The 26,627-nt window shown below is 35.9% G+C and overlaps 1 protein-coding gene and 1 long non-coding RNA gene across 2 annotated transcripts in view; one reads left to right on the plus strand and one right to left on the minus strand.

Annotated features, from left to right (window-relative positions):
• LOC117972823 (A disintegrin and metalloproteinase with thrombospondin motifs 12-like) overlaps positions 1-26,119 on the plus strand; it is a 137,738-nt gene extending 111,619 nt beyond the window's left edge. The window contains exons 19-24 of the mRNA XM_058994584.1: positions 2,288-3,277; positions 4,008-4,160; positions 5,960-6,133; positions 9,394-9,540; positions 11,316-11,469; positions 22,998-26,119. Coding sequence (XP_058850567.1) covers positions 2,288-3,277; positions 4,008-4,160; positions 5,960-6,133; positions 9,394-9,540; positions 11,316-11,469; positions 22,998-23,137 — 1,758 coding nt within the window. The 3' untranslated portion in view covers positions 23,138-26,119. The remainder of the gene's footprint in view (positions 1-2,287; positions 3,278-4,007; positions 4,161-5,959; positions 6,134-9,393; positions 9,541-11,315; positions 11,470-22,997) is intronic.
• Positions 4,015-18,669, minus strand: LOC131699049 (uncharacterized). Its single transcript, XR_009308004.1, has 3 exons — positions 18,594-18,669; positions 5,407-5,539; positions 4,015-4,135 (listed from the first exon to the last, which is right to left on the minus strand). It is a non-coding gene; the product is annotated as an uncharacterized LOC131699049 (long non-coding RNA).
• Positions 26,120-26,627: the final 508 nt, after the last annotated feature.

Genomic DNA, 26,627 nt, shown 5'->3' on the forward strand with positions numbered 1-26,627 from the left:
TTTACAATGAATAAAGTTCATATTATAATGAAGCTGTGGTCGCATTGCTGAGCAAGGAGGGGTAACCATGAAACAGAGCACCTGTTAATAGTATGTAGTTTTTAAATAATTACAACTGCAGCACAGTACATTAATAAATCTATTTTGTGCTATGAGGGAATCTTAATAGAAACATTTAATAAATAATTACATTTAACCATCCTCAGAGATAAAATGACAAATGTTGTAAACCTGGATAGACACCATTAAAATCTTACAAAGTCATTGTAAACACCCTTTTCAATGCAATGCACATTCTTATGATGTGTGATATCCAAAATATTAGCATAGCCCCTCCTTGGAATATATATCAAATCTTGCTACCTCTATTTTTGTTGTAAGCATTTATTTACAATACGTCCTACACATAAGAACATGAGAAAGGTTGACCCATCAAGGCTTGTCCCTTGTTACCACACTATTTTCCCCTAGAGAGAGGAACTAATTTAAAATCATAGAATCTTGTCTTTTTTTTAATGTTCCCAGTGTTTTAGATTGTACCATTTCACCTGGTAGGCTATTCCATGCATTTATAATTCTCTGTAAAAAAAAGTGCTTCCTACCTTCTGTTTACTCAGCTTTCACTAATGCCCTCTTGTTCTCTATGTACTAAATCTGAAGTAATGTCTTGGTTTAACTTGATTTTAAAGACTTCAATCAAGTCCCCTATTTCCCTTCTTTTTTTTTTCTTAGGCTGAAGAGATTTAATTATTTTAACCTTTCCTCATATTTAAGTCCTGGGATCAGCCTAGTTGCCCTTCTCTGTACCTTCTTGAGTGCAATGATCTTTTTTGTAGTAAGGTGACCAAAACTGAACATAGTGTTCTAGGTGGGGTCTAACTAGGGCCTTGTATAATCTTAGCATCATCTCTCTAGACTTGTATTCCATGCTTTTTGCAATATAGCCTTACTTTCTATTTGTCTTTTTAATTGCCTCACCACATCAGCAAGATACTTTTAATGATAACTCCACGATAACCCTGAGATCGCTTTCAAAGTCCTTGTCCCCTATTTCCATCCAATTCATTGTATACTTATAACATAGATTTTTATGCCCAATTTGCTATACTTTACATTTCTTAACATTAACGTTAAATTGCCACAAGTTTACTGAGGTCGAAATTCCTTTGAATTATCTGGGCCAGTTATTTATCTCAGATTGGTTTATCCTGTGCCAAGGTCTCCAAACGAATGTAAACATAAACATGCATGTTATATATTTTGTTCAGACATAAAAGTGATAAATATATATATATATATATATATATATATATATATATATATATATATATATATATATATATTGTAACACAGCAGGGAGGGGGTTAATATCCTCCCTGCAGAAAACAAGTGTGTATGCACATTTTGGTTAATTTGCTTATTGTTTAATTTTTATTCTGTTAATTGTTTTATTGTTAATTATCACCTGCACATGGCTTTGATTGTAAATTAGAGCCAGGTGCAGGGTTTATAAGGAGAGCAGGCAGTCTGTTCTAGGCTGCTGAGTAGAAGGAGGCAGGAAGAGGTACTCTGCTTCCTAGCAGTCGTAAGGTAAAAGTGTGTTGTATTAAACCTGTGTGGTGTTGTTTATTGTGTAGTGGGGAAACAGCCTAGCTGTCCCACTGGTAGTCAGGGTGTTCCTGTGGTGTAGTTAGTGCTCGTACAGAGCTAGGTGTTTGTTTTGTATTTTGTTTACTTTGGTTTTTGTGACTATTAAAAAATTAGCGCAACAGCGCTGTTAAAAATCAAGTTTTGTGTGTGGCTGGGTCAATTAAAGTGCTGGAAAAGAACCCGAAGGACTAAAACCCTTCACAATATATAAAACATCCAAAACACAGCTGTTTAGTGAACAAGTCCCAATGTATTTTATTAAGGGTCGTCTTGGCAACAAGTATGTACAGTAGCTTGAAGAATAATATCAATTATAGAAAAAAGTAATTTACACTCAAGCCTATTTAGTATGAACCGAGATCCTATATTATCTGTAAGATACTGTAAATGTATTTAGAAGAATATCAGGGTATATTCTTATTGACAGCATGCAGTTTGTGTATGTTTTTCTTGATAACTTTAATACCTTGACAGAGACTTTATATTGTTTGACAATAGAAGTTTGCAAATCCATTTCAAATGATTTATGTTTTCACTTTATTAGTACTTAGGCTTTGTGTGTATTGTTCAGAATTTAAAATGTGTTATTTCCAAGCAGGAATAGAAATGTTTTGACTGAACCTCTCTTCTTTCATAGTGCTCAGTTACATGTGGGGGAGGAATACGGACCAGAGGAGTGACTTGTCCCTCAACTGCTAAAAAGGCTTGTGATATTTCAAAGAAACCAAATTCCAAATCGCTGTGTGGTCTTCAGAACTGTCTTTCTAATAAGAAATATTCTTCTCCTCTGTTTCCAAAAATAAGAAGAATAGTCCATGAAAGCCTACCCCGAAACCCATCTCAAAAGCCCATTGGTGCTCCTTCTGGAAAAATTATCTGGCCCAAACTGACCAGGAATAACCTCACCATAACAACAACTAGTCAGCCTTTTCACACCACTCAACCAGCCACTGTTGCAACTTCTTTTATCCAATATAGTATGGGTGCTATTACGAAAGATAACTTAGGTGGTGAAGATTATGATTACAACTTCATCACTTTTGGTAATTCAAGCACAAGGAAGTCTCCCAGACCACTGAGCAGCAAACCACCTGACCCCTCATTGAAAGACAAAACGTTGAAAAACTTAACACCCGGTTATGACTACATTACAGATGACTCTACCTTTGTCTCTGGTGAGGTGGATGGAACACCAGAGGAAAATACTAGTCCTTCAGACTATTATAGAACTACTGAACCAAGTTTGCCCTCTGCCAGGAACTCTGTGGATGCATCCCCATGTTATCGAGTTACATCTACCAGAAAGCCTGGCATTAAACTAGATCATAAACAAAAGCCAAGTACAACTACAGGAGTGCCTGTAACCACTCAAATCATTCACCCAAATGCAGAAAAGACGACAAAAAGTAACCATATAAATGTAACTGTCTTTCCTAAAGTTAATGTCTTAAAAGCTAAACCAAGGAATACGGCAGATCAGGGGGAATCAACCACTACCACTCAAATCCCAGAAGGTTACAGCGCTAAACAAGGAGACCTCTTTACCATCACTTCAGACAATAAAAACTTTGACACCAGGGACCATTTAAAAAATTATGTTTTTTGGGTTGTGGGCAACTGGAGTGAGGTAAGTCTTGTATCCTCTGATTTTATGAAAATACACTAATATTCTACTGCTTTGATAGAAACTGATTTTATATCATCCTGCTTTCAGTTAAATTGCTACATTTTCAAACCTTTTTACAAATGTATTATTTTATTTTTCATTTCTCAAGCTCTAATGTGGAAGTTTTCCATTTTCAAACCATTTTATTGTACTGCTCAAAAAAATGACCTTTTTCCAGCAAAGTAATTGACCATGGATTTCTAAAAGCAATTGTACAGCGTGGTGTTCTATAATTCGTTCAATTCTTTTTTTTTTTTTACCACAATTGGAAATGCATGTTGTTTTCCTTTTACTTACTTTTAACACCATGTCAATTTGTAGACAATAATGTTATTCAAATTTGATATAAATAGGGCTCTTGAGACTTGATCCTTTTCTAATGATGTCCCCGTTGTTAAAGATGTAGTGGCCCAAAAGACAAATTTAGTTTTGTATTAAATATAATTATTTGATGACCTAAGCTCCCTCCACCATAACAATTTGCTTATAGTAATAGTATGGAGGGTAAAACTTATCTGGTAAACACAGATAATGGCACCAGCTACAGCAGGTCTACAGCATCGGCAGTGTTCACAAAAACTCCTATTTCTCGGTTGAAATAGCATTGTAAATGAAGTTGTTTTATACAATATCAACAACCGTATGTCGATGGAAATTAAACTTTGATCAAAGGGTCTTGTTCTTCTGCCAGTGCTCTACAACTTGTGGACTTGGAGCAGTTTGGAGAACAGTCAAGTGCAGCACTAATGAGGAGTCCCACTGTGAAAACATCAAAAGACCGGACCCTGCCAGAAGGTGTCATCTCCGCCCATGCACAACCTGGAAAAGTGGAAATTGGAGTAAGGTAAGTATTCTGGCCCATTTCAACATCATTTTCATGTTGCATTTCGGTGCTGACCAAAAGAAAAACACCTGCCTTAGCAATATTGATAGGGTGCAAGTCCACTACAGGGTGCCAGGATGGCACTTCCTGGAGTGCTGAATCTGTTGTTTTTCCGTTAGTCTTTTACTCATGCTTAGCCAGGACATAATAACATCTGTATGTGTATTTTAGTGTAAGTACTGGGAGTGTTGAGAGCTCTGAGCACATTGTAGGCTTTCATTGTTGGGAAGAGAATGGGCACAAACTGGTGACCACACACACCACTTAAGAGTGGGTATTATGTTTATTTTTTACGATATCTCATAGATTTTATCTTGATCAAATTCAATGACAGAATGATGCTGGCTTTGTATTTTCAATGTTATTTCCTTTGGCAAAATGTAACAGTGACCTAACAGCTGCTGGTTTGTCACCTGTTGGTTTAGTGAGTGTATATGTGAGGTACTTTTCCTCTTCAGAGCTGTGACTGGTAATATCATGGGTAGTGATCATTGTTATATTTCTTTTTGAACCCTTGGGGCCCAAACTGGGGCCTGACTGGGTGAAAAAAAAAATAATAATAATAATCAAATCTATATTGCAAATCTGTATAATTTCAAATCTATATTATTATTATTATTATTATTATTATTATTATTTATTTCTAAGCAGACGCCCTTATCCAGGGCGACTTACAATCGCAAGCAATTACATTTCAAGTGTTACAATACAAGTAATACAATAAGAGCAAGAAATACAATAATTTTTGTGTGACAAACCACAATTCAATAATACAGCAGATATATTATTGGTACTCCTTTTTTTAAGTTTTGCCATTTTAGTTTTCTTTTAAAATCAAAATCCCAAAATGCCTGTAGTTTTTCCTTGATTTTCTTTTTTTTTTTTTTTTTTTACATAACTATTATAGAGGCAGGGTAGCAGAAGTGTGGAGTCTCCCTAGGTACCCATGTGTGTAGTTGTTGGTCTGTGTCCCCTATTGTTGAGTGTACAATAAAATTATAAAACCAAATACAGTAGCAACATGTGTGTGAGCACAGTACTCTGAAAATACATGGTATGTTTGCAGATTTGGAACAGCAAGATGTCAGTGTTTTGAGATCTCTATATCAAGACACCCTGAATGCAATTAACTACACTTTGTAAAATAAAAATGTGTAAAGCACCTGATAAGAAAGATTGAGGTGTATTATTTAAAAGCATGGCTTACCAGTGTTCTCCTTGCACTTTGTCAGGCAGGCAGATATTTCTGGAAGTAACTGTTCTCTTTCACTGTTGTGAGTCTGATTAGCACCGCTTGGTATGGTAGTCTTAGAAAACAGCAAGTGTAGCACTCAGCTTCCCTGATGGAATCGAGGGAAAACATGGCTTTATTCCAAAATGAATTACAGTACAGATGTATCACGGCTGCATGTGAATCAAGAGCTATATTTACTTTGTCAAAGACATACAAGAGTGTGAAATTGAAAAAAATGTTCACAGTACTGTGTTCATATAATAAGTTAAATCAGCTATATTTTGCTATTCGGTTTTATTTATTTTATTAGCTTCAATAGTGGAGGCAGACCAACTATTACACATGTGGGCACCGGGGAGACTCCACACTGCCTGTCTGCTGCAATGAGTAGTTAGGACATGTCTCTAGTGTAAAAACTTAAACTGAATTTCCCTAGTTTTGTGGGTTTGTATTTTCTACATCTTTCCTAGAAATGTGCTCTATACTCAAGGTGCTCTAATACACAAAATGTTCATTGTTTCCACAGTGCTCTGAAAACTGCCAAGGTGGCACAAAATCACGAGATGTGCAATGCATAGATGCTCAGACAACACGACAGCTCCGACCTTTCCACTGTCAGCCTCTTGGATATAAGCCTCCTACTACCCTGGCTTGCAATCGGGAATCCTGTTTGGAATGGCAGCAGACACCATGGAGTGAGGTTAGAATTTGCAAATCTGCCGCCACTGCTTCTAGATCGGCTGGTATCTCATAAACCACTTCACACACTTCATATTTTCATTATGGAAACTTTGACCTTTGACCCAAGATGACTGCCATCTTGGGGTATACAATACAATAGGGATTTATAAAGCAACTTCAAACAAATAGGTTTTTAATCTCGATTTAAAAATGAAAAAAAAGATTGCCTTCAAACTCAGTACACAGCAGCTATATTCTGTGATTCTCCCAGTCAATCGATCATGAGTATAGTACAAGAAAAAAATATTCTTTGTGCCTTTTACTGCTGCTGCCAGTTTCACAGCCCATCTCTGAAACAATTTGGTGCAAAAACCCCAGTCACAGTTATATAAACCAATGTGTTTTGTAACGGTGACATTGACCTTTGACCTAACATGGCAACCACATTGAGGTCCTGTGACTTTTTAAATAGTTCCAGGGATATTTTGCAATACCTGAAGAGAAAACCTTTGTGTTAAGCAGGCCCCAGAAATCCTTTATGGGCTGTATTTTTAGGGTGTGTGTAACTTAAGCATTATCATTGTTTCTGAACAGTCAGATACAGATATTAAAACACAGCTATAAACAAAATATAGAAAAAGAAAAATGAAACCAAGTGATTGAATTAAAAACAGTTGTTGGTAAAGAGACATTATTTTGTTAATTATAAAAATGCTCTCCCTCATTAACTGTGCAATTAAAAGTTGCTCTTTATTTTTATTCTTGCGTTGACTTTGTGTGGGGGGGGGGGGGGCACTGAAATTAATGCGTGCCGTCTAAAACTAGAAAATAAAATGATGATGATACATGAATCACTCATGCTTCTCTTGTGATGTGTGAGTACCTCTGCCTTTGCCACTAGAACTCATTAAAAAAAATGTGATGTCTTTCTGGAATGTTCTAATTGTTGGCCCTAGGTTCTGTAGACAAATAATGATCCACTGCTTCTATTTAGTCACCCTGCTGCCAACTATAAAGTCACCTAATGCATTATAATGAGTATAGCTAATTTAATTATGTATATGGTTCACCAGTGCTGGGACAAGAAAATGTCAGCATCATGATTCTCCAGCTGTTGATATTCATTTAATCCCAATTTACTGTTATTAGATATATCCAGCACATGTTTGAGAGTGTCTTTTATTATTAGACTAAAGAACTGATCCCTTACTAAATGTTGCATGTACATTTGTTAAAAGACAATTTAATATTCCATGAATGGTACATGTTGTTTGTGTTACTGTCTAATTGTATCACTATCAGACATCCCTCCCTCCACTTTTGTCATATTAGATTTTCTTTTTTTTTTTTACGTATATGTTACCTATACAGTACATCGAGTGAGTAAGGAAACCTGGTTTATATGACTCTTTGCCACACTTATGAACAATGGCTGGCTTCTGTTTCCATAAAGTTTGATCAAACTTTGCTTGGACTTTTGTTATTGATAATATATTCTGTGCAGGAGAAAAGAGTTCAGGGTCACAACAAAGTGATAATAATAACCAAGGTTTTAGAAAACATTGGAATACCCCTCATTCGCATAATGTTCTCTCTTAAGTCCTTTGTCATTTTTCTGTATTAAAATGTGTGATGCTGCGCTGAATTATGCTGCCAGTTTTGTACCACTTTGAAAAGTGGATGCACGGGGTCACCATCTGATAAAGGCACGGCTCTGTGGTCTGCAAGATAAGACCTACAGTCAGAGAGTGCAGATTCATGTCCTTCCTGTGCAGACACCGGTACACACTGGAGATTACACGGGTTAGGGAGGTAAAACCAGCAGGGACTGTGTTCGGCTACAGCGGATCCTACTGGCCTTTGTCCTGCAGAGTCCGGTAGCTAGCTGACATCCCCTCCTGAGTTCCTCAGTGTAAAAGAGTCAATAGGGCATTAAATAAATGGGCCCTCTACATATATATGGGTGTCTCCATATATGCTGCCTACAGCTTATTTTAAGGCAGTTCTCACCCAGGTACTTTGCCCTGTCTAATGGATAACTCTCTCTACACTGCCCTATCATTTCCAGCATCCTAGTAAAAAAAAAATGTGGCTTTTTTTTGACAAAACCAACACTAAGGTTATGTGATTTGTGTAGGGTTGTGAGTCACACTTACATTTTTTCAGCAGCCCAGCACTGATAATAGGGACAATCTTCTATAACCTATGCTATGGTATAATATAATGTTAGTGGTACACAGGTGGGAGCAGGTTTGTTAAATTATAATCAAATACATGTCCCGACTACATGGGGGACATTTTAATGCGTTCTTTATTATAAAGTTGGAATTCCAGGTGCACTACATGTATTTGTTTATCTTATGAACATTTTGGATTACATTTTTTTTTTTTTTTTTCATAGAGTGAATCCATAATTATAAAAAAACCTTTCGAAGAAATCAAACCAATTTGATTTCTGAACTGTATGAAATGTATAAAAAAAAAAACTGTTCAAAGTATTACATTATTTCTCTGTAGTAATGGTGTATAATTGTACAGATTTGTTTTTAACTGCAGGTTCGTCGTTGGTTTGAATGTTTACCTCATATACAACACTTAAAAAACAATTAACATTTTTTTTGAAGTGCAGAACTATTGATCTACTTTAAATTAAGTTGCTAATGTTAGGTCATTATTATTGAAAGCCATTAAAAAGAAGAAAAACACTCCATGAAAACAATTCATACTGTCTTATTAGCAGATGGGTGCCGTTTATAATGTATATTCTAATTGCGATCTCATTTTAACGATAATGGTTTACCAATGGGAGTGTCAAAATGCGATAATTGAACTGTTGATATAAGAGCTTGATTATAGACTCTCAAGCAAACAGTGAAGTGGGAAGAGCACCTCAATTTTAAATGGCTATTGATAGATTTGTTGATTTTAAAAAAGAGTTGCATTTTGTAAAACTGATTAAGTGATGGTGTTAGTAAACATGGGAGCTTCCATGCCATACAGCAGATATAGTTAACATAGCTCTATTTGAAATTTGCCGATTGTGTTAAAACAGGCTCTAGTTGACCTGGTTAAGATTAAAACTCACCACTCAGTAGTCACTTGACAAGCTCTGTTTGTGTTTTAGCACTTTAAAAGAGCACCACTGTAATCAAAACCCTGCACAAAAAAGTATAAAAAAAGGTTAGGATCAGTATTTCCAGCCTTGGTCAGGTAACCTCTGCTCAGCCCAACATTTTCTTATAATTAAAAGTATAATTATTATTATTTTTTTTTTTTCAGTGTTCAAAGAGTTGTGGGTCTGGCCATTGGGAGCGACTTGTCTATTGCCCGAAATACAATCGTTGCAACATGAAAGAAAGGCCTAACAGTACTGAACCCTGCAATATTCAACCCTGTACCAAGTGGGTCACGGATGCTTGGGAAGAGGTAAATATTCTCTAAGGTTAAGAGGGAAACAACATGTACAGGTAGTGGACAAAAAAATGGAAACACCTGGGTAAATGAGGGACACCAAGTATATTGAAAGCAAGGGATTCCACACAGGTGTGGCTCATGCACTAATTGAGCAAATAACATCCCAGCATGCTTAAGGTTATGTATAAAAATGCTGGACAGGCCTGGTTGCCTATATTTATGGCTAGCATGGCTGCAAGAGGAGACCTCGGTGACTTTGAAAGAGGGGTGATTGTTGGGGCGCGTTTGGCAGGAGCTTCAGTGACCAAGACAGCTCAGCTTGCTGATGTTTCACGAGCAACGGTGTCTAAGGTGATATCAGCATGGAACTCCGAGGGAAAGACATCATCAGCAAAGGGCAACAGTGGGCGGAAGCGCATACTCCAGGATCGTGATATCCGTGCATTAATTCGAAGTGCAAGGCAAAACAGGCGAGCAACTGTAGATCAATTGACTGCAAATTTCAACCTGGGGAGCGAGCAGCCAGTTTCATCAAAAACGGTCTGCCGAGAACTCCACAGAGCGGGATACCATGGTGGCCCAACGCCCTATTAAGTGACTTTACATTGGTGTTTCCATTTTTTTGTCCACTACCTGTACATCGTTTTGATAGCTAAAGTGTGGAATAGTTACACTTACCAGCTTTATAATAACTGAGACAGTGTGTTGATGTTGCCAGTACCCTTGGGGTTAAATATTCCACAATGAAGCATTGATTTGCCAAGTGCTTTGCAATATCCTTAAAGGTTAAAGTAATTGTAACTAACAAAATAATTATTTAAATCAATTTTTCACTTCCATTCGCTATATATACACAGTTCTGAAACATCTAGTACTGCACACTAGGTTAAAGACAGATTCCAATTTGCTTGCCTTGTCTTCCAGGAAGCCTGTTGCTGCTTTACTTGCCTGTTCATTATTTAAGCACAGCAATGTCTTCTGGGTCAAAGCATGTCATTGGCTGAAAACATTTGTCAACAGGGGAAGCAGCTGGTTGGTTACTGACCAGGAAAAAAGCCAATGAAAGAGGTGGAGATAATAACACTCTGCAGGTGAAATGACCCAGGAAGTGAAAGACTGTCAAAAGCATGACTTGCAAACAGAGATTTATTTAACCTAGTGTAGTACCCAATGTTTTAAAATGAAAATGTATGTTTGCTGTAGCATGTGTTTCAAATATAACTACATATTTGAGACCTATACAATGAATGGATGTTCATGGCAGCCACGATTTAGCGTGTTTTTTTTTTGAAGACCAATTCCATTAAGGCTATATGTATCTGTTGGCTGAATTAACCTAATGTAATTTTCTATAGGTTTCATAGTGTTTCTACAGGTACAGTCTGGAGTGAAATAGCAAGTCTCATGGAAATTATTTTACAAGCAGGTGTTAGCCTGGGTTAGGCTTATTAAGGGCTGTGAATAGATAAACAGAAAGGTAGAGAAGGGATCTATAAAGAGGTGCCATGCCTCTTCTCTGTATGTGTTTACATCACACTCACTGTGCATTTTTACACTGTACCTATCGTACATACTGTGTTCACCTATTTGTTGGAGGCAGATTTAATGTTGTATTTATAGCCATGGTGAGGGGTGCATGTAAAATATGATATCTGTATAATGTGAAATAATGTATAATGTGATATCTTCTAACAATCATAAGTCGCCCTGGATAAGGGTGTCTGCTAAGAAATAAATAATAATAATAATAATGTTACTGACCTAGTTGTTTGGCTGTTTTTGGTCAGTGTACAGTCCCCTGTGGTGGAGGTGTGAAGCACAGGATTGTGAAATGTGTAAATGAGGAATCCAAGACAGTAGAAGACAGACGCTTTTGTGAAGCGAAGACAAGACCTGCAGCTCTCCAGAACTGTAACCAGCATAAGTGCAAAAATAATAAAGGTAAGCATAGTTCAGTTTCCTCTGAAGATATTTACATATTTTAGTCTTAATGATTTCCTATTAGACTATATATATATATATTTTGTATGTATTTTGAGTAAAATTACAAAGTGGTATGGAATGCAATATGTTAACGTAACATGAATTCACAAGGTTTCATTCAACTTTATGAAGCAAATTTAGTTTATTATACAAGGTGATATAGCTGTACATGCTATAACAAAGTTCTGGCCCAAGGATAATATACTGGATTCTGACAAGTCAATGCCCCAGTTTGAACAATCGCCCCCCTGCCCCAACTTTTAGGTGAACGTTTTTGGATCAGATGATACAGACTTCACAGTCTGATTGATTACACTTTCCTGTTGCTTTTTTTAATTTATTTTTTTTAGACACTGCAGGAGCTTGTAACTCAGGCATTTCACTCCAGGGTTAACCGGTAAAATATAATGAATTACATCAGGGTCTTGTGGCAGTGTGTGTGGCGCCATTTATTGAATAAGTGATTAAATAATTAAGGCTCCATCCACGGGTGTATAAAATAGGTATTCACGGGTGGTAATTAGAAAGGGTTAGAGTTGATGTTGGTGATAAGAGGTGGAGGGTTGTGTTCGACGGTCTGTGTTCTGTGCTGTGCTGCTTGTTTATTATCGGGAGTTTTGAAAGGCCTGTTTAATTTAAAAGCTGCATTAGCGCATTCAGACTTGCAGCTTCTGTCTCTGGGTCTACTTCCTGATATTCACCAGACTGGACTGTGACGTCATCCTGTCACAGGTCTGGATGCAGGCTTAATTGGTTCAATTAAACAATTTAGAACAGAGTTGGAACAAAGACCAGGATAAGAAAGAGCCAACTTTGCCCACACCTGATATAATGCATCTCAATTGAAAGTGTTACATAGATAGAATCAGTGTTCTAAGAAATACAGTAGGCTATCTGGTATGGGTTATATTTAGTATTACTGTAATTTTAGTTTAAAACATTTCATTTAACTATATTATTGACCCAAATATCTTTACCTCTGTCACACTCTACATGGTGAACACAATAACTCCTTGATTACGTATTATTCATATATTATATATTATATTCCTCATGTAAGGTAATGGGTGTAGATGGAGGTTGTTTTTTTCCCCCGATTCTTGTTCTTACGAGTTTTGGTCTTTTACTGTTCTTCCCATTCTGGGTCATGAGAGGGATACCACTGTCTTTTCTGCCCACAAGGATGAGTGACCCTATCAGCAGGATTAGTCTGGTCCTCTTCATACGGAGCACAAAATGCAGAGACCCGCAGTGGAATTAAAAAAAATAAATAAAAAAACTTAAGCTTATTTATACATTTAAATCACATAAATATTATTAAACATAGAAAGCATGTGTTGGTGACACAGTAAATTGGCATTGTAATGATTCACTGTCAAACTCATTTAAGCAAGAAAAACTACATCCTGTGATGGTATGAAAGGCTCTGTTCAGTTATGTGAAGTTTACAGGTTTAACTGTGTCACTAAATACAATGTTTTTCATCACCATAATAAATTAGTAAAAATGACAGTTATAAATCATAAGCCTGAAAATTATCCAAGTTGTGAGCGTGAGACTACTTCTGAAGGTGTAATACGTACTTTTGTAAATAGCCATTATTTATATTGAAACAGATTAGACTGCACAAGCAGCATTAAAATGAAGCAATCAAGTTAACCAATATGGCATGTGCATCCGTAGAAACAGAAAGCATTGAGCCGTCCCTACTGACGGTGTCTGTGAAGCAGCTATCAAATTGAAGCTGTCAGAGAAGATGAATTACCAAGTTAGAAAGTATGAAGATATTTAAATTTGATTTCAAAGATAGGAGTCCCATCATGTCATGTCATATCACTACATTGGAAAAAAAATGTCATCAGTTCAAACAAAAATATTTAATGCAACTGCAATGTATATGTGGAATACATGTATTATTTGTCCTTGAGAGATTATGAGCACTTGGTTCATTGTGAATGCATGCTGGATGGGATGTTTTCTTTCTTCGTAGGTTTTCATCCTGTAGTGTTTCACATCTGTTGATGCTATACATACAGTGATTTATTATCTGGAGCAAATCTCATAAACTGGATTCAATAGTATATTAGACAGACCTGCCAACACAATGATAGTGAGAGGTGAAATTATTCAGGAATATGTTCACCCTAGGAACATCCTTCTCTTTGTTTTAAAAACTAATATTCCTGTTTTGGTTAGGTCTTTATGCACCTACATTAGTATTGCTGTTTGCAATATTTAATTCATATTGTAACTTGATATTTTAAGAAGATCAAGTAGTATTACCCTTTATTGCTTTATTACTAGAGATTTATAGCAAATTATCATTTTTTTATCTGAATTGTTTTTTAAGAAAACCACTCGTTAAAAAAACAGAAATATTCTGAAAAACAACTTGTTAGATTAGATTTTTATCACAGATATTTCTATAAAATAGCCTACTGGCCAGGATGTTGATTGCAACCCTTTCTTGTCCCCTTTCAGTCTGATTTTAAATTACCTGAGAAGTCTTTGTCTGGCTATTCTGTATAATTATTGTTCCGCGTTTGCAGTTTATTCTGAATTTTACTGAAAAATTACAGGATTTTTTTTTTTTTTTAAACTGGATGTCGGTTTTTACCGATTTATACCCGACCTTTGTCTATTATTCAATATTTTCCCGGTACTATTTTCCAGGAAATACAATATTTTGATTAAAATGCTGTTTTAATTTGACTCTGGCATTGTAATAAGCAGCTGTATCCTAGGATACAGCAGACATTTAGATGTCAGAGGGTCAACAAACTTGGTTCTCTGTCACTGCACAAACACATTATCACCTGTTTATGTTGGCCACTCAAAGATTATTGTGGCAGTTGCTGGGCATAGTAACTACTAGCTTGGATCAAAAACTAAATTGAAATATTGCACAAAAATATAATATTTTTTGTGTGTGAGGAATGGGGAGAACATAAATCAGTTTATGAATATTCAAAAGAAAAGTAATGTTTCAAAGCAAAAATAACAAAAGTGGGTCAGATGACACAGAAGACGCGTAGCACTGCAAATGCTGCTGCATTGAGGTACATGTTCAAACTGACAATAAAAGAACATGCTGAAAAATAAGAGACACATTAAACTAAAACAATAAAGTGAACTGAGAGAAACAATCCATTTATGCAGCATTTAGATGTGCTTTAATAAAAAGAGCGCAGAGTGACTGTTAATGAGTTTGTCAGAGCACTGTGCTTTGCTGGACAGCCATTGTTTATTGCAGAGAGGTATGTATTAGTGACTTCATGCAACAGTACTGTGTGTCCATCAGCTAAAACACAGTCTAACGCCGACAATCTTAAATCAGAAATATTTGACAGAAAATGGTGATGCTTTAGTTTGTAAACTTATATGGAATGCATTGATGCAAATGTCCAGTGTAATTTGACGCATCTCCAAGTTAAGTCAATCTTTTCTTTTTATGATTTCAAGGCAAATAAACCTACCCTGTTTTGCGCTGATGTCATGTTCATACCTTCCGTAGATACTATTTCCGTTAGCACAGCGATTGCCCAAACGTTCTCAAAGTACCAGCTAACTTGGGAATGTGGCTTCGACTTGCACAGATTCTGCTCATCATACATGCCAGGGACATTATTAATCAGAAACCAGAACTGCTACGCATCATATTCCACATATAAAGTGTGTATACTGAGATTTTTTGCCCCCCCCCCCCCCCCCCCCCCCCCCCCCCCCTTTTTTACTGATGTTTCAATTAAAAACATTTTTATACCGATTTTATCCCTATTTTAATATATGTAAAATAAACTTTATATATTTTTTAAAGATAAAAACCAAAGACACAGAAAACTATGTATAATCCTTCACCTTTTAGATCTGCCAGTCTATGTGAAAGAGAAGTTTATTCAGTCAGAACTCCCTCTGAAACAAGTACATCCATTTCAGAAAGTTTGCAAAGATTGCATTTTAAAATAAAATCATTAATATCTGAGTTCTAGATTGTAAAATCACCTCCCTTATCTATATGTTGATTTAGCATCATATCTCGTTGACAAAGAGACTGACCACAGGACGTCAGGTCAAAGGCTAGTTGTAGCAATATCTGGTGGGAAAATAAGGCACTGTCCAACATCTGCCTTCATTCTCCAATCTCTAGCAGCCTCTAGTTGTTCCAGGTGAATCTTCACTCTAATAATCTTTCCTGTTGGTTGCTCTCCTGGACAGAGGAATGTTGTTCTCTGTGTGAGATATTGCTGATATTGGCACCAAGCTGTTGATCTTATCATGCCGTTCTTCCAGTGCTAATGCCAAGCATCGCAGCACCTGGTCATGAAGCCAAGTCAAATGACCCTGACTCAGAGCCACCTTACATCCTGTAAGAATGTGCTTCATGGTAGCCGGTAATCAACACAAAGGACATGCAGGGTTATCTTCTACCCACACATACAAGTTCTGCAGTGATGGAAGTACATCATATGTGGACCTGTTTGTACTTGCCCCATAATATCACTGATATATAGGGTGGCCTTTGCATCTGCCACCGCGTCCTTTGCTGCCCACTTTCTCCCAGTTCTCACTACGAGTGCTACCTCCCTCACACACTCCCTTACAATCTGCCATGACTCTAACTTTGAAAAACTGCCAAGTAGTGGTAAACTCTGGAGTTGAAAAACAAAACTGCAAGTAGGCTTTTTCTAACCTTGTTATAGTACTGGGTACGCTGAAGAACTCAAATGCAGCCCAGAGGAGTTTATGTGGCAGTGATCCATATGCATGAGCTAAATCCAGGAATGTTACATGGAGGGCCTTCTTTTTTGCAGACTGAATCTGTTGCCAGATCACACTGACATGCTGCAAGCATCCCGGAAAGCTGTGTCAGCTAGTATTATTCCAGGTTTTAGGTTTTATGCATTGACCAGAAAGTAATTCTTGAGAAGCTGGATTCTCATACTAGCAGTGTTCCATAGTAGTATCAAGGTAGTGTTTCAAATTGTACAAACACTAACACTATCCTTTCTCTTCATGCTTTAATTAACTATAATTGAGAACTTTTAGTGTAGGAAACACAGAAAGTCAATACACACACATGCATGTATGCATGTGTGTGTGTGTGTTCTTCCTCTGGTAAATATTCATATTTATTAAGTTAAGGTTAATGCTTATGTTAGAAAAATACAATACAAAACTAGATAGGAGTTTCACAAACATAGGAAATGATGACAATATGAGCTTGGTCATAGACCTGTTAATAGCCAGGGGTTAGCAGTTTTAGGAGAACACTGTTTTAACAATCTGAATCGGGTATTTTTTGTTCCTCCACCAGGCATATATTGTAGACATTTTCAAATCAATCACATTTTACACAAATTATAGGCATAAGATGTCAAAGAAACATCCATATTAGAAAACAAGACAGTATGTATACTGTAAGCTTGCACAGATAATCACTTGGTAATATTGTAGAGCCATTGTAACTGCAATTGTAACCCCTAACTCCCATTAATATGCAGCGCTAACAAGATCAGTTTTGTGTATGGGTGGCCAACACTGTTTTAGCACTACGAATGATACATTTTATATTGAACGGTTAACATCCCAAACCATGTTTAATAAATGAGATTGAAGAATTAAAATTCACTGATGCTGTGGTACTAGATAGTGGGCTGTAATCACTAAAGTAATCATATAGGGGCAAGGTTCCATTAAAAAGTCTAATTCTACAACATGATACTTCACATTTACTCTAAAATCTAATTTGAACATGTTTCTACTATTTCCATGACATTAATATTTATCCAGGGCCGGCCTTAGGCTCTGCGGAGCTCTAGGCGGTGATGACTAAGTGTGAGGTCCAGAACATCAAATGAATGCTACAGCAGCAACCACATCTTAAAGTTAGTATATAGGTGCATCATGTAAGCATATGCACCTACATATGCTAACATTAAGATACAGTAAATAATATTAAAATGTTAATGAATACTTGTTTCGGTTTGTTTGTTAGACTATCATTTGATATAATTCATAACTTTAAAACACTCAGAATTCCAGTCTACTTCAAACATATCACATATTAACTTTTTTTAAAATGACCATGCCCCAGTAGGCCTATTGGAAAATACTGTATTGCCCGCCTATAAGGGGATTCTGACAGGTCGTCCGCGAGAATAACCAAGCAGAAATAAATATATAAAAATAAATATAACAAAAAAATCCCTCTTTGACACTTGACACTCTGGGCAGGATTTTCAAAAAAACAGTGTTATTGTATCAAACTCGTGGTATAGTAACGAGAGCTTTAGTAGCAAGTGATTTTCAAACGAAATGTGTTAATTAAATTAATCTGTTAATGCTTTGAAATTGAGTCGATGAGGTCATTAATGAACGCATTTCTCGTTAAAAAGCTTAATTATCACAGGTCACATACATCACTTCCTGTCTCAACGATTAAATAAGGGTAACTCATTAATCAAAATGCATGTTAACAAGATGAAGAAAAATGAATGGAAGCATAATTTGTGCTAACTACTAGCGTACAACGAGACGGCTCTCTCACTCGTGAGCAGCAGCCAAATGGAAATGAAATAAAAAAATAATGGGAATATCTAGTTTGTAAACTCATTTAACATTGTGCATTTTGTCATGCAGAATGTACATTTAGATAACTTCACAGATACAATGCTGATTTACAATGATCTGGCGTGTGGGTAAAAATTGGACGGCACAGATAAATAAAAAAAAAACAAGTTTTCATTTACTTTTTGGATGGGATGGGCGGGGGTAAGCCATCTATCTATATTGGTTGGAATTTATTTTCTTATATTGACATCTACTTTCGTATGTTTTTTAGTATGTATGATTATAGGCTATAAATAAATATGTTTGAAGTGTCATTTGTGTTTGTAGTTGTTAGTCATTATACAGCAGCTCCAGCTCTGTTGGCTCCTGCTCCTTTTGTTCCAACTCCCACTCGGAGTACTAACTGAACAATGATGCATCCCTGACTAGCTCGCAGGATGGCTAAGCCGTTTACCTGACTTAAAAACAAAACAGTCTCAAACCGCACTATAACAAAATAGGTTTACACTTACCTTTTTTTTAAGATTAATGAAACAGTCAGACTCTCCACACCGCAGCAGTCCTGAATGAACTAACTCTGGGGTTTATATGCTCCAGAGAAACAGGTATAGGCAGCTGGCTCTAATTTACAATAATGAGACCTGCTGCCAAAACAATAAAACAATTAACAAATTAATCATGCACACATTTGCACGTGTGTTTGGCAGGGAGGATTTTACCCCCACCCCTGCTCTGTTACAGTACATATGTATGTATGTGTGTGTTTAATAGAGAGAGAGAGAGAATACATGTATGTCTCTAGTCATATGTGGTTTTCACGTCGCCTTATGTTCTAGCCAAAATTGTAGATATTTATTACTGCCATAGCCTTTAAACAATCGTGCTATATAGTTATATAATCTATTAAGAAACCTAAGACGGCAGACCTGAGGAGCCCAAATGTTCGACATATTAATGAAAATAGCTTGTGAATTTAGCTACATTGAATTGTATTAATGGATTAGATTTACATTAGGTGCAATAACTGATTTGGTTTTAACATAATTCTGTGATTTATATGCATCTAACCAAAGCTTGAGTATTTTTTAATCAACAAAATGTGTTTATAAACTAGCAAAGCTCATGGTAAAATGAAGAGGCTTGCAAACACGAAACATTATTTTACAATGTATTGTTACCTGTTGAGTCTACTATTGCCCACATACCTTTTTGACTTGCTGAACAAAAATGTAATTGATAACTGTGTAAAAGTGCACTGTGACATGTTTGCTACCACTTTCCCACACGAAACGTCACAAACATTCTCTCCTGTGTGTGGATTAGTGTGGACCGGTCACGTGAGTAGTCCAGACGCAATGAGAAACCATCTATGGTTGTTAAGGAACAGAAAAACAATTAAAAAAAAAAAAATTAAACATTACTGGCACCAGAGTTAATGTTGCTGCCGCTATATGAGGTACCCTGACGCTAGAATCTATCGCCATAGCACCAGATTTGTACCTTTGAGCGTTTTGCGCGCACGTAACAAACACACTAAATCTATCTGTTTATTTTCTAGAAGCCTTCTTTTCCACTCAAAGAGAAACATTTGTGCTTATTCAAAAATAGGTCAAGTACAGCAGTACAGTATATGCAAAATTGAGTAATTGCTTTATTCCCAACAGGGGATGAAATCAGTCATTTTAATATACTTTACCATGCTAACCGAAGGAAATCTAGATACAATGCCACTTATTCAATTTTCATTAAACTATTCTATACTATTCTGCACATTAATTTTGTGTCCTACTGATAGCTCTAATTTTGAATTTACAGCCATGGCAGGGATATGTGACTAACATACTTTTTTAGTATTAATAAATAAAACGAGTTTCAAATACATGTTCTACCACCCCACATAACATAAAAGTATTTTATACTATGGTTTACTTGTACTGTGATGTTTTGTTTTGCCTATTGTCTCAGGAACCATTAGCATGCAGCCTTGGGAGAGACTCTCCAGTGTTTTCACGTCTACTCTTACTTTCATTAAATTAACAACACTCCCCAAAGCTTTATCACAACACGCATGTTCAAGTTAAGATCCTTTCTGGCCTCAAGCTATGATGGTTTCGTGTGCTTGGTGTATTTGTGTCAGGTTTATTTATCAATGTTGCCCTTTTTATTGTAGAGAATGTCAGTTCTGTTAGGACACAGGAAAAAAAATGTCGAACCTTGCAGCTCCTTCCACAGTCCTCAATTAACCCTTCAGTGGCGGCAAGGGGAGAAAAAGCATCCCCAGCATGTTTAAAATGAACGTCTCATAACTCTTTGAAAATCTTGGAATACAGTTACATGTGATTAAAATGCAATAGCTTATGTTTATTTTGATACCAAGAACGTCCTTGTCGACTCGATAATCCTTCTTCATAGTACACACAGTCAAATGTTGCATCTCTTTCCATCTTCCAAGGGTTAGGTAAAATATAAAGCTCCTGCTTACTGGCAGAATAGATTGTTGAGAGTTGAGGGAGATGTAGAAATGTTGTACCGTTTCTAAAATTATTGATTTATCCCTAAATAGGCATTTTGGTTAGCCAATAGTAATTTTCATGAAACTGTGCATCTATTTGTGTGTAATACATTGGTTTTCCAGCAATGTATTTGATAACAGCATTATTTGCAGTATCCTGCTTTCTACCTGATACAGTATAGTATTGAAACTATTTTTTTTTTTCTCGTCTCAGGGAGTAAAAAAGGCGTGTCTTTCATATACTGTACGGGCTACCATGTGCTACTTGTGTTTACTTGCATGATAGTGCTGAGAGCTACAGGGGAGCTGGGACAAATGTAGAAAAAGATGTACTGCTTGTAAAAGTATTGATTAGGCCGTACAGATTCATTTATTTAGCCCTATGTAGTCAATTTCCTGTCTTGGAATGAATGTATAATATATACGTTTTCAGCACTGTACTTGATTACTGCATTATTTACAGTACCCTGCCCTTTACATCCTGCAATACTTTATTGAACAATTATCATTTTATTACATAAATTTAAAAGACATATTTCATATACTAGGATACCACTACTGTGCCGCCACTGTTGCTGCCTGAGAGATTTACAGTAAAAGTGCCCCCTCTACATGACTTCTTTGATAATGGCACTATTTGGATTGGCATTCTTTTTTAAATTATTTTTCGAGGGATGGAGCCTATCTTTCTTTGTTTGTTATGTATGCAAGTTCTCTTTGTGCACTACAGACTGAAGCACAGGTTCAAGTACACTAATTCATTTTGTAGTTTATATTTGTGTTTGTGTCATTTTAAAAACATTTACTGTTGAAAGCACATTTATATTTGAAAAAAATTAGCTTAAAAAATGCTGAACACTTAAAATAATATTTATTCAATAAAGAACAGTTGAAATAATAATGTAAACTAGTTTTGTGTTGTTCTTCTCCTTTAATTTGTCAGTCGTGTTTATGTATGTGGGTTGCATTTGCACCCCTGTCTGCCTTTCGTGTGAGTTCAATTACTTCCACTGACCAAAGAAGTTAAGATTGTCCAAAATTAGTGCTAATGCTTTCTCCATTAAACTAGCCATATGTCTAAATGGAAGCCTTACATGTTGTAGTTGGACGTTCCGAATCACAATACAAAGTATTGTATTTCTGATGTGTGATCCTTAAAACTGTAAGGTACTGTATGCAGGATGATATACAGGAGTGTTTGTTCCTTTTCCCAGAAGATGGGATGAAGAAGAGACTGATGTGGTTTAAGACAGACTACAAACCTTGTAGAGTTTAAGTAATAATGTCACATCATTTTATTTTTCATTTAAACTATTAGTTATTTATCAAACAACATATACAGAAGTATGCCAAATCCTGTACAATAATGACACATTTAACGCAGTATTTTTTAGATCTATATGGACTTCTGTTATCTATCAAATTCCTAACGTCATTAAAGGGTTCAAATATAATAGTCATTAAAGGGTTAATATATATATATGTGTGTGTGCTCTATCGCAATAATTAACCTTACAGTCAGTTCTGTTAAGAGAATTTTCTAAAATACATGTATTTCTTATTTTACAAAACTTTTAACTTGTACGAGTCTGTTTTGGTGGATTTATTGAAGTTTGGCATTCATGAAATACTGTAAGCACAACAGCAGTTGTCTAGTACAGTTCTGTCAGTATTAAAAGGTATTTACTTTTGTGTATTGAAACTATACTTGAAAAGATAAACACTCTCTAACTTATTAGCTTAACAACTCAAGTGTGCTATAACAAATGCATGGTTTTATATGAGCCCTTTGTATACTGTCATAAAGGCCTACACAATTACAGATGTTACTTAGGTTAAAAGTGTGCATTGATGTAAACTGTGTTATGATAACTTAAATGTCTTTTTAATAAATACAATTTGTTGCAGTTGATAATAAATTAGCCTGCTTCTAGGGCTGTAACAAAAAAAAAAAAAAAAAAAATTACTTCTGATGGAATGTAACAGTGCAACTTACAGAATGTTCAATGTTTACTTGTTTATTTAAATAATAATACATGGGGATGCCTTCATGTTCTATATTCCTGTAGGGCAGCAGTGTGGCGTAGTAGGGCAGCAGTGTGGCGTAGTGGTTAGGGCTCTGGACTCTTGACCAGAGGGTTGTGGGTTCAATCCCTGGTAGGGGACACTGCTGCTGTACCCTTGAGCAAGGTACTTTACCTAAAATTGCGCCAGTAAAAACCCAACTGTATAAATGGGTAATTGTATGTAAAAATAATGTGATATGTTGTAACAATTGTAAGTCGCCCTGGATAAGGGCGTCTGCTAAGAAATAAATAATAATAATAATAATAATAATAATAATGTTCTATCCATATTTACAGCCGCAGCCAGTGGTATTAACTCTTGTATGTTCTATTTTCAGCTCCTTCCTGCATCAAAGACAGCCTGTCCACTAGATTCTGTGAGAAGCTGAGGTTGCTTGGAAGGTGTTCGTTGATAACGATACAGAAGCAGTGCTGCCTAACCTGCCTCAGTTCATATCAGACTCTGGATTCCAGATAAGCAGACTCTGTGACTCTGCAACTTCCACTGAAATCATAAGGAAAGTGTTATCTGTATTTCCAAACTGACTTGAACCCTAAATGTTATTCTTGGCACAGAATATTCAAACTTGGGTTTAATATACATATTTTTCATTGTGCCTCGTTGTTTTGTTTGTTGTATTAACTGCCTCAACACATCATTAAAAATGTTCACATATACTGTAATATACAGTATACATATGTTTGCAGGCAGATTTCAACTGCGGTCATATACAGTTTGTTTTACAGTTTGTCAGTAAAGAGCCTTAGACCCCATAGAAGCATCTGTCTAATCGGTACACAATGTGAATGGAGGGTATACAAACTCAAAATCAGGCATTCTCATATTCTATTGGATTATTAAAAGTTCAGCCAAGATCCCAAACATTTGTTTTCATCTGAGCCGTTTCCACACTTACAAGTCTGCTTAATAAATAGTTTATATTAGTTATATTATATGGTCATAATAAATTATGGTTCTGCTTAAGGATCTTAGGGTTTCATGGGGCCTGCTGGATTGAATTGACTACATCCCAGAACTGTTAATACTGGCTTGAAATCAACAAATAGAAATCATGTAGCACTTTGTATTACTTAAAAAGTTTCCCTCCAATACACCAAAATCTAACTAGTCTTTTTGACCACAGCTGAGTTATATATGTTAGGATTAAGTAATTGCTTTGTGAGATACACATGCATATTCTCGTAATCCATCTTGTTGAATACAGTGTATTTCATTTGGAGATGTGTATGCATGTTCTGTACAGGCAGTGAGAAAAGCACAGTGCCTGTGAATTCTTACTTTTTTCATCATTGAGGTGTGTATCTAGTAAGTAGACGTGCTTTACATTAGATTAGATTTCAGTGTTACTGTACAGGCTATAGGGTTTAAAACACAACGCATTACTTTCTGCTATGTTGTACGTATTCCTGCAATATCTTTTTTTAACATAATTGCAATTGTTTTGATATTTTTATCAACATATTCCAACATAAATCAGTTTTGAGTAGTAATTTTTGTTTCAGATCGTTTATGCATTGGGTCTTCTCTTCAGAATAGCTTTTGAATTCACAACATCGGCAGGTTGAATTCAACCTGTTCAGAAACATTTAATTGGTTCCCACCCAATTCCTCTCATAAAATTCAACATTTTGAATGGTTCATCTGTCCGTTAGCTTTGCCAGGATTCTCCCTGCTCACACAGGTTCAGAGGGGCGGGAACAAGTTTACAAATATACATGACAAACCCTGTATAGTCACATCGGCTTTACAGCAAAGATGCAAGATGCCTCCAACTTTATGACTATGTATGTTTGTACTCAAAATGTGCAAAAGACACTGTTGCACGGAACACTTTATAACCTAGGCAGTGAAATCTGCTGTCCATCTAAACACTGTTGTGTTAGTTTGTAGAGTCCTTGCTTTAGGTTTTATTACTGGTTCTTATTCTATAAATCATCCAAATGCAGTTAAAGAAAGAAGAAAAAAACATTTCAAATGAAATATGTATGCCTGGATATACAGGATGGGTAAAACAATAGCCCATTCAATGCATAACATTCTTAAATTAAGAAAGTTGTCAAAGCTTTAAAATCCAGTCAACTTAGTGGCCACTTGATTGGACTGTCATTCAGTAGATATTGCCCATGTTGTATAAAGTTTTCCCTATGTGTGTTTGTGTGTGTGTGTGTTTCTATATATTATTAGTTTGAATCCATTCTAATCGTCTTTTTTTTTTTTTTTTTTTTTTTTTTTTTACTTTTAAGGTCAACCTCATGTTTTAAACAAGTTTACAAATGCTTTAGCTGAAACATCGCCATTTAAAAAAATACTTTTAATAATATACATTTAGAAGCCTGTACAAAACATAACCTTGCCTACAATGAAAATAGTTTTGCTGATACAGTATTTTTCCTGGCAAAATGTTCCTTTAATGGTGCTCTTCAACAAGGTGCTGTCATTTTTTTTAATACAATAGGTGTTGCAGGTCAGCACCATTTTTTTTTATTAATTACTGTATGTTTATATAGTGTTTTTATAAATGTGTGCTTTTATTATTTTATAACTAGCTTTAACAAGATGCGTGTAATGATTAAGCATGCCCTTACAGAAATGCATAACAATCTGTCATATTTCCTCTGTTTACAGTGTAAGTAAGGTGCTATTCCAATGTACTGAATTCATTATTTCATTTCAAGGTGAAGTCTCTATGCTATTTGTACTCATGTAGGTGTTTCCTCCCATGATTTGTTGGTTTATTTACTCTGGGGTATAATGGCATGAACTGTTATTAAATTGTTGTTTTGTGGCATACAGTCTACCAGTAAATCTTCAGATGTTAGTAATAATATGATACAGAGTTAAAGCAATACAAGACAAATGGGTCCTAATCACAAAGCTTTAACTTATTGAATACGTTTTTTCACAGTGTGTTTTATGAATAATGTAAACTCAAGCTTAAGTCATCAATAACCTCAGTAAGCTGACAGGGTGACATTCTACATTCTAAAATAATGTAATGTTTGTTTGTTTTTTCATTGAAAAATGTTTGAAGGGAGATTTTGGATGAAAATCACTTTGTAATGATTAATAAAAAATACAAATAAAACAGTTTCGGTCAAAGTTGCAGGAGTTCAATTAGGCTGTGCAGTTTTCAGTTATTTGTTGTCACAGTCATTGATTGCTGTTAAGCTGCAAAATCCTGCAGCGCTAGAACAACTGATACAAAAATAACAGCAGGGCTAATAATGTAAGTCTGCAAGGCAAAGGGAGGCTATGTGGTCCAGTGGTTAAAGAAAAGGGCTTGTAACCAGGCAGTTCCCAGTTCAAATCCCACCTCAGTCACTTACTCATTGTGTGACCCTGAGCAAGTCACTTAACCTCCTTGTGCTCCGTCTTTCGGGTGAGACGTAATTGTAAGTGACTCTGCAGCTAATGCATAGTTCACACACCCTAGTCTCTGTAAGTCGCCTTGGATAAAGGTGTCTGCTAAATAAAGAAATAATAATAATAATAGTACATTCTTGCATTGCTTTAGGGTTGTGATAAAGGAAAAACTGTTCGATTTGTATCCTCATTATATATATTTGGGACTATGAATAATGCATTCTTTTTTCAGCCAAGATGTATTGAATAAACAATAGCAAACTTTTTTTTAATTGTATTTCAATGCAATTACCTTATACACTTAAAGAAAAAACAATAAGACAAAAAGTAACTGAACACTGTGAAGTGGCACAGTACTCCAGTGCTATTAACACTAGAAATATTAGTAAAGACTACTAAACTGCAGAGCCATATTTTAAAACCAGAAGCCAGCTAACACAATGTTAGATAGACTAAAGTGAATTACAGATCATATAGGTTGTATTTAAAGAAGGGATTGAAGGAAATGTTTTATCCTCTATTCTCTTTCCTCTGTAGATCTTCATTGTCAATGCTCTGTACAGCACCAAAGTGGCGGGATACA

The sequence above is a fragment of the Acipenser ruthenus genome, chromosome 2, assembly GCF_902713425.1.
Source record: "Acipenser ruthenus chromosome 2, fAciRut3.2 maternal haplotype, whole genome shotgun sequence".
Taxonomy (NCBI): domain Eukaryota; kingdom Metazoa; phylum Chordata; class Actinopteri; order Acipenseriformes; family Acipenseridae; genus Acipenser; species Acipenser ruthenus.